This window comes from Neophocaena asiaeorientalis, unplaced genomic scaffold, assembly GCF_003031525.2.
Source record: "Neophocaena asiaeorientalis asiaeorientalis breed wild unplaced genomic scaffold, Neophocaena_asiaeorientalis_V1.1 scaffold87, whole genome shotgun sequence".
In the NCBI taxonomy this organism is placed as follows: Eukaryota; Metazoa; Chordata; class Mammalia; order Artiodactyla; family Phocoenidae; genus Neophocaena; species Neophocaena asiaeorientalis.
Genome location: NW_020175432.1, coordinates 1,331,244 through 1,344,155, shown reverse-complemented (window position 1 = coordinate 1,344,155; position 12,912 = coordinate 1,331,244). Strand labels below are relative to the sequence as shown.

General features: G+C 45.2%; 1 protein-coding gene across 1 annotated transcript in view; it reads left to right on the top strand.

Moving 5' to 3' along the window:
• CALR3 (calreticulin 3) overlaps positions 1-12,664 on the top strand; it is a 29,702-nt gene extending 17,038 nt beyond the window's left edge. The window contains exons 5-9 of the mRNA XM_024767534.1: positions 4,049-4,237; positions 7,294-7,401; positions 7,480-7,611; positions 8,283-8,375; positions 12,512-12,664. Coding sequence (XP_024623302.1) covers positions 4,049-4,237; positions 7,294-7,401; positions 7,480-7,611; positions 8,283-8,375; positions 12,512-12,655 — 666 coding nt within the window. The 3' untranslated portion in view covers positions 12,656-12,664. The remainder of the gene's footprint in view (positions 1-4,048; positions 4,238-7,293; positions 7,402-7,479; positions 7,612-8,282; positions 8,376-12,511) is intronic.
• Positions 12,665-12,912: the final 248 nt, after the last annotated feature.

Genomic DNA, 12,912 nt, shown 5'->3' with positions numbered 1-12,912 from the left:
AGAAACGCAGTGGTCAGCCCTCAAGGATTTTCAAGGAGGAGGTCTGGCCTGCATTGTTACAAAAAATACCTCAGGAGATTGGTTCAAGATAGCAGAGTAGATGGATGTGCGCTCACTCCGTCTTGCGAGAACACTGGCATCACCACTAACTGCCGAACAATCATCGACAGGAAGACACTGGAACTCACCAAAAAAGATACCCCACATCCAAAGCCAAAGGAGAAGCCACAATGAGATGGTAGGAGGGCGGCAATCACAATAAAATCAAATCCCCTAACTGCTGGGTCGGCAACTCACAAACTGGAGAACAATTATACCACAGAAGTTCACCACTGGAGTGAAGGTTCTGAGCCCCATGTTAGACTTCCCAACCTGGGGGTCTGGCAACAGGAGGAGGAATCCCCAGAGAATCGGACTTTGAAAGCTAGTGGGATTTGACTGCAGGACTTCAACAAGACTGGGGGAAACAGAGACTCCACTCTTAGAGGGCACACACAAAGTCTTGTGCGCACCAGGACCCAGGGGAAGGAGCAGTGACCCCATAGGAGACTGAACCAGACCTACCTGCTAATGTTGCTTGGTCTTCTGCAGAGGAGGGGGTGGGCGGCTGTGGCTCACTGCAGGGACAAGGACACTGGCAGCAGAAGTTATGGGAAGTACTCATTGGCGTAAGCCCTCCCAGGGTCCTCCATTAGCCCCACCAAAGAGCCTACTCAGGCCAAACAACCAACAGCGAGGGAACACACCCCCACCCATCAGCAGACAAGTGGATTAAAGTTTTACTGAGCTCTGCCCACCAGAGCAACACCCAGCTCTACCCATCACCAGTCCCTCCCATCAGGAAGCTTGCACGAGCCTCTTAGATAGCCTCAACCACCAGAGGGCAGACAGCAGACACAAGAAGAACTACAATCCTGCAGCCTGCCGAAGGAAAACCACAATCACAGAAAGATAGATGAAATGAAAATGCAGAGGATTATGTCCCAGATGAAGGAACAAGATAAACCCCCAGAAAAACAACTAAATTCCAGAAAAAGAATTCAGAATAATGATAGTGAAGATGATCCAGGACCTTTGAAAAAGAATGGAGGCAAGGATTGAGAAGATGCAAGAAATGTTTAACACAGAACTAGAAGAATTAAAGAACAAACAAAGATGAACAATACAATAAATGAAATGAAAAATACACCAGAAGGAATTGATAGCAGAATAACTGAGGGAGAAGAATGGATAAGTGACCTGGAAGACAGAATGGTGGAAATCACTGCTGCAGAACAGAATAAAGAAAAAAGAATGAAAAGAAATGAAGACAGCCTAAGAGACTTCTGGAACAATGTTAAATGCACCAACATTCACATTATAGGGGTCCCAGAAGGAGGAGAGAGAGAGAAAGGACCCGAGAAAATATTTGAAGAGATTATAGTTGAAAACTGCCCTAACCTGGGAAAGGAAATAGCCACCCAAGTCCAGGAAGTGCAGAGTGTCCCAGGCAGGATAAACCCAAGGAGAAACACACTGAGACACATAGTAATTAAATTGACAAAAATTAAAGACAGAGAAAAATGATTAAAAGCAACAAGGGAAAAATGACAAATAACACACCAGGGAACTCCCATAAGGTTAACAGCTGATTTCTCAGCAGAAACTCTGCAAGCCAGAAGGGAGTGGCACGATATATTTAAAGTGATGAAAGGGAAGAACCTACAACCAGGAACACTCTACCCAGCAAGGCTCTCATTCAGATTTGACGGAGAAATCAAAAGCTTTACAGACAAGCAGAAGCTAAGAGAATTCAGCACCACCAGACCAGCTTTGCAACAAATGCTAAAGGAACTCCTCTAGGCAGGAAAGAGACTAGAAACTTAAAACAACCTTGTACATGTATAGTCTGCTATATCAAAACCTCATGGGAACAACAAACCCCCAAACTACAATAGATACACACACAAAAAAGAAAAAGCAACCCAAGCACAACACTGAAGATGGTCATCAAACCACAAGAGAAGAGAACAAAAGAGGATGGAAAGAAAAAAGACCTACCAAAAAAAAAAAAAAAAAAGGTATTTCTCTGGTGGTCCAGTGGTAGAGAATCCACCTTCCAATGCAGGGGACACAGGTTCGGTCCCTGGTCAGGGAACTAAGATCCCACATGCTGCGGGGGCAACTAAGCCCGCACGCCACAACTACTGAGCTCACAAGCCTCAACTAGAGAGCCTGTGTGCTGCAAACTACAGAGCCCATGCACTCTAGAACCCGCGCACCACAACTACAGAGCCCACGCACCCTGGAGCCTGAGTGCCACAACTAGCGAAGTGAAAACCAGCATGCCACAACTAGAAAGAAGCCTGCCCGCGGCAAGGAAGAGCCCGCACTCTGCAACTAAGACCCGACACAGCCAAAAAAAAAAAAACCTCCGATGTTCTAGGGAGGAAGGGGTGGCGATCAACAGACAGGGAGATGGGTGAGATTGTTAGGTCAAGGCTTCAGTGGGATGCAGAACACGGGGGCGTTTTGACAGATGATTCAGGTGTAGGGTCTACACGTCTTGATGATGTTTGGATTCTGGGTGCTGAGGGTATGGATGATGACTGTCAGTGGCGTTGCCGTTAAATAGGAGGGGAAATAAAGGCCAAGAAAGGGGTCAGGGCAGACTCAGGGGTCATGTTTAGAACAGTTGGTTGTGAAATCCAGGCAGCCATCGAGGTAGAGGTGTCGAATAAATCGTTGGAAACTTTGGGTCTGAAACTCGGCTGATGGTTGGGATTAAAGATGTTGGCTTGGAGCTGTTTGCATATGTGTGGGTGTCGATGTTACCCCTCAGGAGGCTCTGGGCCGGTGGACAAATCCCAGAGGGTGCCAGCCATGGGGCCAGCAAGCCCAAAGTCTAAATTAAAAAAGACAAGTGGAGACAAAGGCAGGCAGAGAGCAGGGGAAGCGTTTGGAGAATTGTGTACTCAGCTGTCACGGCGGGCTACAAGGGTTGAGGGGGACACAGAGTAGGCTGTAATACTGGTCCCGGGACAGAGTCATTGTCTGCGCTGTGGCAGAGCAGAGGGGTGCTGAAAAGATGTTTTGATTGGGTTCTTAGCAGGGAGAGACTCCTCCTGACAGAGCCTTTATACTGGGGCAGTGGTTCCCAAACTTGAGCCGCGTCAGAGACACTGGAGGGCCTATGAAAGTGGCCAGAGGGTCCACGAGGCTCGGATGCAGCAGTTCGGGGCTGACCTGGGAATGGGCATTGCCCATGTTCCCCCAGTGATGCTGCTGCTGTTGGGGTATGGTGCAGGGGTCCCCTCTGCTGCTGACAGTCAGATACGTCCTGGTCACCCCCAGCCTCCCCAGACACCCTCCCATCCACCTTCCCTCCCTCCTTTATTTTTTATTTTATTTATTTATTTTTGGCCACACTGTGTGGCATGTAGGATCTTAGTTCCCCAACCAGGGATCCAACCCGTGCCCCCTGCAGTGGAAGCGTGGAGTCTTAACCACTGGACCACCAGGGAAGTCCCCAGCCCTCCTTTATTGAATGTTAAATGCTTTCCTTGTGTCCAGCCTGGGGCTTTAACCATGACCAAAAGGCGCACCAGGCCTGCCCTCCCCAAGCTTAAATTGTTGGACAACACAGAGAGTTAAAAATTCTCCCTTGTGTTGAGAAATAGAGTGGGCTTCATTTGGTGTCTTTCAGAATGCAGAGCCAGAAGTTGTTTTGCATATAACTTTTCTTAAGTCCAACAATGCACCGGTCCCTCGGTTTACACCAATCACCCCATCATAACTGCCTGGGGGATTATAGGTGAAAGCCATTGTCTTTGCACAAAAGAGAATCAGCCACTCAAGAGAAGGCTGCCAGTAGTGAGGAAGTATTCTACAAAGGGGTGAGTCTTCTGTAGGACACCCTTTCATTGTCAAGTCAACCCCTATTTCTAGAACGTCTCTGCCTTCTGTTTACAACAAGGCTTTGACCCATGACGATTTATGCTGCATATCTAGACCTGCCTTGAAACGTTAAGGGTCTCATTCTTTTCCTTTTCTGCCCCAAAACATTCAGGTTGATGGCTTCACACACCTCTACACTCTGATTTTAAGACCAGACCTCACTTACGAAGTGAAAATTGATGGTCAGTCGATTGAATCCGGCAGCATAGAGTATGACTGGCAGCTCACATCACTGAAGAAAATGGAGAAGGCTTCAGCAGAGTCTAAGGACTGGGACCAGGCTACAGAGGGCAAATCCCAGGTGTGGATTTTTCCCGCAGAACTGCTAGAAAGTGTACAAGTGTAGTTCGTAAGTACCCAAGTACCGTACAACTGCTGCATGGCTGGGAATCATGATGACAGCATTACAACAATCAAAGTGCCCTCCTCAGAGCATATATGCTGAGACCAGCCACACAGGCTGCACACTTCAAGGTATTGTGAAAGAGTTAAAATATCTGAGATGAAAGCAAGTAGGGTTTGTTTTTGTAACCAATGTTTTTTTTAAAAAAGGAAAATGTATCAGCAACCTTTATAAAAAAGATTTTCTTGTCATTCTGCATTTGAGCATAAGTATTTTTGATCATCATATTTGTGACTGCCAACCAAGAATCAATTATCGTAACAGGTATATATTAGTTTCCTAGGGCTGCCATAAAGAGGACCACAAACTGGGGGCTTGAAACAACAGAGCTGTATTCTTTCAGTTCTTCTTGAAGCCAGAAGTCAGAAATCAGCAGGGCCGCACACTCCGTCTGAAGGGTCTAGGGGAGAATCCTTCGCTTCTTCCAGCTTTTGGTGACTCCCAGCGTTCCTTGGCTGGTAGACACATCACTCCGATCTCTGCCTCCTTTTCCACAAAGCCTTCTATTCTTTTTGTGTCTCTTCTTTCTCTTATAAGGACATTTGTCATTGGATTTAGGGCCTACCTGGATAATCCAGAATTATAGAATGACCTGTCTGGAGATCCTTACCTTAATTACATCTGCAAAGACCCTTTTTTCCTAATAAGGTCACATTCCCAGATTCTGAGACTTAGGACGTTGAGAAATCTTTTGGGGAACTCAACCTGCTATTAAGCTACTTTTTTTTTTCCATTTACGTTAGTCATTGTTGTAACATTTTTCTTTGTACACCAAACATTATGCAAAAATGTAAGCTATTTATCTTAAGACAATTGTCTTTGCCATAACAGAGTACTGTAACTGATGTTTACAATTAATTTCTGGCAACTTAAAATACTAGTGGCATTGCTGTCTAATAGTCAAATACTTCATCATAGATGGAATGTAATTATGAAATTAAAATGGCATCTTGTTTAGACTTAAATTATTTGGCAACCCTTTTCTTTCATAGATGATCAAAAGTAAACTTCCATGAATTTGGAATCCATGTGTCCAATCAATGAGAATGTCTTCAGATTAGAGTAAAATCCCAATCATATAAGGCTTCCCCATCATTTCTCAAGAAAAAGAAAAAAGGCGGGAAGTTTTACTCTCCCTTTCTTACCTTCAAACCAAAGTAAAAAAAGTAGTTTTTCACCTGGAAAGAGCATTTACTTTAAACAAGGTACAGAATGGTAAAGAAACTGACGCTGAGTCTCCCAAGCTCAGGAGATACGGGTCTTAGGACTGAAATCCTGGCTGCCTCTGGGCTACAAGGATGCCATCCTAGCAGCGCAGGTGTGCCTTGGTGCCGGGTGTACACGAGGCAGGTCCCCAGAGGAGCCAAATCATCCTTTCAGAAAGCTCGTTCCCAAACTGGCCGTGTTCTGTCCATATGTTCAGTTCTGTGTGATCTCCTAAACAGTGTGGTTCTTTATGGTGTTACCGTTTGATAACCCTCATTATAAAGAGTCGGCTACTGACTGAGTTGTAATCATTTCCTGGATCCCAACACAAGACTGGCTCACCTGTTGCCAGTTGGGGTCGGGGCAGAGAGCAGTAGGAGAGATGATTAACTCCCATGTGCCATCGTTGAGAAGTTCTAGAGTAACGTGGAAAAGCCACAGTCTCAGTGCAACACTTTTACTATTTCTTAGTTATTCTGAAAGAGAAAACATCATTGTACACCATTTTTATGCTTTGATGTGTTTATCTGAATTATTATTAACCCAGAGCAAATTTTTCTCATCCATTCATTTATTCAACAAATATTTATTTGGGACTTCCCTGGCGGTCCAATGGTTAGGACTCCACTGCTTCCATTGCAGGTGGCATGGGTTGGATCCCTGGTCGGAGAACTAAAATCCTGCAAGCCGCAAGCCGTGTGGTGGGGAAAGAAAGAAAGAAAGGAGAGAGAGAGAGAGAGAGAGAGAGAGGGAGGGAGGAAGAAAAAGAAAGAAAGCTCCATTTAAAAAAACAAAAAAAATGTATTCAACACCTATTAAGTCACCTTCACATAGACATGTGTATATATGCATGTGTAGAAATATGTATATATGTGTATGTGTGTATATATGTATGTGTATATGTATACCTGTGTTTTATTTGTTAAGATTTATTATTTATTTTATTTATTATTACTGTTTTGGCTGCATCGGGTCTTAGTTGTGGCGTGTGGGCTCTTCGTTGTGGTGTGCGGGCTTCTCTCTAGCTGTGGGGCGCAGGTTCCAGAGCACGTGGGCTCTCTAGGTTGCAGCACATGGGCTCCAGTTGAGGCACGTGAGCTCAGTAGTTGTGGCACATGGACTTAGTTGCCCCGTGGCATGTGGGATCTTAGTTCCCTGACCAGGGATTGAACCCGCGTCCCCTGCATTGTAAGGCGGATTCTTTACCACTGGACCACCAGGGAAGTCCCCTGTGTTTTATATATATATGTGTATAGTGTGAGTATATATATAAGGGCTGAATAATACAACTGCTTTTCTCCTGCTACCCAGCAGTCCTCAGGTAAATCTTGGGACATTCCTTAGTTGTCCAGCCTCTCTCTGGAACAGTCCATATATGACCATGATGTAGAAGTACAGACTTAACCTAATCAGCAGTAAATATGGCCCGTCTTCCCAACATCACTTTTTGCCCCATCATTTTAACTTTGGCCACTGTTTCGAGTTTTCCACAGCACCGTTCCTCTCAACAGCATGGGAAGAGTGCTGTCATCATAGGTGCGGTTAGGGAGAAAAAGCAGGCAGTGTGTGGTCCTGAAGCCCCCGGTGAGGGAGGGAACCCCAGCACTTAGCCCTTCGACCATCAAATGGAGGAGAACACGGGGAAAAGTGCAACCAGGGTCACAGGTCTGCCCCTGCCTCTCGGGAGTTAAGAATTTCCTTTCTCAAATCTGAGAATCTATATTTTTTCCCCCTACACATATTTTAAGGACTGGGAGAAGCACTTTCTGGATGCCAGGGCCAGCAAGCCGAGTGACTGGAACAGCGAACTGGATGGGGACTGGCAGGCGCCGATGCTGCAGAAGCCTCCATACCAAGTGCGTGGCATCTTCTTCCCTCCAGCCCCCTCCGCACCCGTGTCCCCAGGGTCGACCACATACAGTTTGTTGTTGCAGGATGGCCTGAAACCAGAGGGCATAGACAAAGATGTTTGGCTCCATCAGAAGATGAAAAACACCAATTATTTGACGGAATATGACCTCTCAGAATTTGAGAACATTGGTGCCATCGGACTGGAGCTTTGGCAGGTCACTTGGTTTTAAATTCGCTTTAGTTTAATAACTCTGGACTTCAGCCTAAACTCCTTAATTCACATAGCTAGTATTTGAGCTCCTGTTTTGTGCCGGGCACCTCTACCTGGACCCAAGACATACAGTCGTAGACAAAATGGACATCCTTCCTGCCTTGCTGCTCCCTGGGAATTTGTCTGGAGCTGACCTTGTGGTGCCTGTCAACTTTAGGATAAGGCTGAAGATTCAGATGTAGCATGTCCAGGGTGGAGCCTGAGGTTCTGCATCCCCAGCAAACTCCCTGGCGGTGCTGATGTTGCCCATTCATGGCTCACACTTTGCACAGGAAGGTTCTCGAGCATCGGTTCTCAAACATCGCTGAATGCTCGAGTCACTGGGGAGTTCTTGAAAGTCTCAGTGCCCCGGTGGTACCCCAGACCAGCTAAATCAACATCCCTGGGGGTGAGACCAGGCATCAGGAGTTTTTTTAAATGTTCTTGGTGGTCCCCATATGCAGCCAAGTTTGAGAACCAGTGCCCTGGAGGGAATAGATATTCTAGAAAAGGGTATCTGCATGTCCTACTATTGACAGCTAATCACTGTTACAGTACTGAGCAAATTACAACTGTTTATTTTGTGGAAAGTTTCATTTTTCACATCAGTAACGAAGGCCTTATTTTCATCCACAGGTGAGATCCGGAACCATCTTCGATAACTTCCTGATCACAGATGATGAAGAGTACGCTGAGAATTTTGGCAAGGCCACCTGGGGTGAAACCAAGGTACAATGAACACAATGAACTTTTCTTTCATAATTCAGTTATTTCTGTACTTAAGTCTCACATATAGGAAAAGGCTTGATGAATTTTTACTAATGAACACCCCACCCAGATCAAGATATAGAAGGTCTCCAGAGCTCCAGGAACCTCCTCACGATCCCTCCCAGCAAGCACCCACCCCCAAAGGAATAATGGTTCCACTTCCATCACTGTAGATGGATTTGACTCCTTTTGAAATTTATGTAAATGTAGCTACCCATTATTTATTCATTCAGGTAGTGTTGTGAAGTTCATTCATATTTTTGCATACAGCAGTAGCTTGTTCTTCCTTTGTGAATATTCCAGAAGGTATGTATCCATTCTCTGTGGATGCAGCTTTGGGATGCTTCCAGTTTGTGGCCTCATGGATAAAGCTGTTCCCATCATTCCTGTACATGTCTGTCAATGGACACATGCCCAGGAGTGGACAGGCTGGGTCACCAGTTCTTACACAAATGTTTTCAGTGTGTCATCCCGTTTACATTCCCTTCCTCATCGTCGAGAATTTCAGTTGTGTCGCATCTTTGGCCATGCTAGGTATTACTGTCAGTTGTTGTTGATGAGTCAGTTTTATTGAAGTATAATTTACATACTGTGAAATGTACAGTTCTATGAATTCTGACAAACACATATAGTTATGAAACCACCACTAAAAATCAAGATGTACAACAGTTTCACCACCCCAAAAAGTCTCCTTGTAACCAAGCCCTCCCCTACTCCAGCAATCACTGATCTGATATCCGTCCTTATAGTATTTTTGAAGTATAGTTGATTTACAACGTTGTGTTAGTTTCGGGTGTACAGCAAAGTGATTTAGTTATAAATGTATATTCTTTTTCAGATTCAGAATATATATATACTTTTTCAGATTCTTTTCCATTATAGGCTATTGCAAGATATTGAATATAGTCCCCTGTGCTATACAGTAGGTCCTTGTTGTTTATGTCCCTATAGTTTTGCCTTTTCCAGAATGTCATATAAATGGAATCATATAGTATGGAGTCTTTTTGAGCCTGCTTCTCACACCAAGCGTAGTGTCTCCAAGATTCCTCCGTGTTGCTGAGGTTCACTCAGTAGTTTGTATCTTCTTATTACTGAGTAGTTTATCTGCTTACCAGCTGATGGACATTTGAGTTGTTTCCAATTTTTTTTCTTTTTTTTTGGCTGCACCATGGGGCATGCGGAATCTTAGTTCCCTGACCAGGGATCGAAGCCGCACCTCCTGCAGTGGCAGCAGTGGAGTCCCAACCACTGTACCACCAGGGAAGTCCCAGGGGTGTTTCCAGTTTTTAACAGTATGACCAAAGCTGCTATCAATGTTGTGTATAGTTTTTTTGTGTGGACGCGTGCTTTTATTTTTCTTGGGTAAATACCCAGGAGGGGGTTGCTGAGTTGTATGGTGTATCTTTAACTCTATGAGAAATTGCCAACCTGTTTCCAGAGGGGCTGCACTGTTTTTCAGTCTCTCCAGTCTCACCAGCACTGGGGACTGTGGGTTTCTATAGGTGTGTAGTGGTATCTCTGATTTTATTTGCATTTCCCTGATGATGAATGAAGGTGGGTACTGTTTCATGGCTTTTGTGGCCATTTGGAGATCCTTTTCTGTGAAATACCTGTGTTTTAAGATGTAAGTTTTGTTATTATTCAGATATGGTGAGGCCAGCAGATCAGGAGACGACCTCCCTCAAAAAGATGGTTTATTTTACTCACAGATCCCTAGAGGAGGGGCCACACCATGCCATTCAGGGCCACATGGGGAAGCACCAGGTTTGGTCAGGAGGCAGAGGGAGAGTGTGAAAGATGTAGGCAAAAAACTTTGTTTTGGTTTTTTTCAGGAAGTAACAGATGAAGCTGGATAAGCAGGCTTAGGATTGGCTAGTTTTAAGAATTTCAGTGGGCCCTGGGGTACTAGTTGTCTAGTACCTGGCTGTGGGATAATTAAGGCAAAGAGAAATCAGCCCTGAATTGAGCCCAGTAGTGGAGGTCATTAGGGATGTGAGCTCTGAATGTAGTTTCCATATGAAAAGAGTGCTTTTTGGCATTTACTATCTCTCAGAATGGGCCCCCTTGGAGGGGCCATCCCTCCTGGGTCAGCAAGGCCCCAGATATCAAAGCAAGAGAAACATGGTTGATACAGCCTGTTTATGTCGCTTGCCCACTTTCGCATTGGGTTATTTGACCTTTTCTTATTTAGCTGTAGGTGTTCTTTATATATTCTGTCAAGTTCTTTGTCAGATAAGTGCATTGTAAGTGTCCTTGACCACTCTGTGCTTTGCCTTTCTATTCCCTCAAGTGTGAAGCACTCCTGTAATTTTTTTTTTTTTAGTGTGTATTTTGAGGCCCCTACCCTGAGAAACCAACTTAAAAACTTAGCTCTGCCTTCACATGAAGAAGATAAAATATCTTCCATCAGTACAAATTCATTTATAACTCTTCGGAGCTAGAGTATTGACACTAAAATGTATGCTTTTAATGGGCATAAACATTTTGTTTCTCATGTTGCTAAGCACCAATAACTAAATGGTGGCGCCACTCACCCATAAGGAGAGAGTGGTCAGTGTCTTCTGCGAGTGCCGTGACTGAGAGAAAAAGGTCTTAGAGGACCCTCCACACTGTTTTAGCCAGAAACTTTGGGTTGTTAAGTTGCATGCCGGTGAGTTTAAATTAAGGGTGATACACAAAACATCTTACTGCTTTTAATCAAAATCTCCTCATTCCTTTATTTTCACTGATAAGGCATCTGCCATGTCATGTCCGTCACACTGGGACCAACTGCAAAGCAGGTGCTTAAAATTTGAGGGCTTCCCTGGTGGTGCCATGGTTGAGAGTCCGCCTGCCAATGCAGGGGACACGGGTTCATGCCCCGGTCCGGGAAAATCCCACATGCCGCAGAGCGGCTGGGCCCGTGAGCCATGGCCACTGAGCCTGCACGTCCGGAGCCTGTGCTCCACAACGGGAGAGGCCACAGCAGTGAGAGGCCCGCGTAAAAAAAGAAAAATATTGAACATTTTAAGGTATTTCAGGGGGAAATTTCCCCTCCACTGATGAAAGGTGGTTATCACTAAGTGATTTTCTCATGAGTCCTTTCTTCTGTTTTCCTTTTTTTAAAATTATTTATTTATTTATTTTGGCTGCACTGTGTCTTAGTTGTGGCAGGCGGGCTTCTTAGTTGCGGCATGCATGCGGGATCTAATTCCCTGACCAGGGATTGAACCCCAGGCCCCCTGAACTGGAAGCGCAGAGTCTTACCCACTGGACCACCAGGAACGTCCTGAGCCATTTCTTCTTGAATCTGATTTCTGCAGCAAAGCCTTCCTAAACTCTTTTTTCAGGAATGACTATGGGAAATTTCTTGACGTGTCTTCACTCATCTAACCCTTCTTTTAATCACACATGTCTGGAATTGCTCATTCAGGCTCTGAGTCCTCTTCTCATTACTCAATCACTTGTCAGCTGGTTGAAGGACTGGCCCAGGTGCTCTGGGAATAGAAGAAGGAGGGTGTATTCATTTCCTGGGGCTGCCATAACAAATCACCACAAACTTGCTGGCTTAAAACATCACAAATGTATTCTCTCCAATTCTGGAGGCCAGAATTCCAAAATCAGTATCAATAGGCTGAAATCAAGGCATCAGCAGGGCCTTGCTCCCTCTAAAGGCTCTAGGGCAGAACGCTTACTTCGCCTCTTGCAGCTTCTGATGGGTCCTGGTGCTCCTTGGTTTGTGGCCACACCCTTCTAATCTTTGCTCCCATCTTCACATGTCCTTCTCCTCTTCTGTCTCTGTTTGTGTCAAATCTCCCTCTGCCCCTCTCTTATGAGAACATTATGATAGAATTTAGCATCCACCTGATAATCCAGTAGAAATTCTTCATCTCAACATGCTTAATTTAATCACATCTGCAAAGACCCTTTCCCCATAGGTATAAGGTTACATTTACAGGTTCCAGGAATTGGGACCTGATTACTGGGGGGTTCTTTTTCAGCTGACCCCCAGCTGGTGTGGAGGCTTCTAGAAGGCAGGGGCAGGCTGCATGATGACACCCAATCAGCCCACAGGAAGCATAATCCCCAGCTGCCGGGGTCTTTGTTTCTTTCTCCAGGGCCCAGAAAGGGAGATGGATGCCATACAGGCCAAGGAAGAAATGAAGAAGGCCCGAGAGGAAGATGAGGACGAGCAGATGATGGGCAGGTTTGGTGGGAGAGAAAATATCTTCAAAGGATTCCACAAGAGGAATGAACTTTAATCATCCCCACCCCAGATAAAGATGACTGGTAAAACCTTGTGTCTACTTTAATCAACACTTAAAAGCTCAAATGTCTACATACGTGGTCATGTGTCTAATTTTCTTTGAAAAATGTTCCCATGCTTCTCGGTGGGATCGGTCTGGTTTTCCCCGAGCACCTTCCACCCCCTCCCCGCTTACCCCAGGTACCCAGAGACGTTTCCTTTGGACAAACCGAAGTGCTGGAGGAAGCCCGAGGCCAGTGAGAGTCTGGCCAA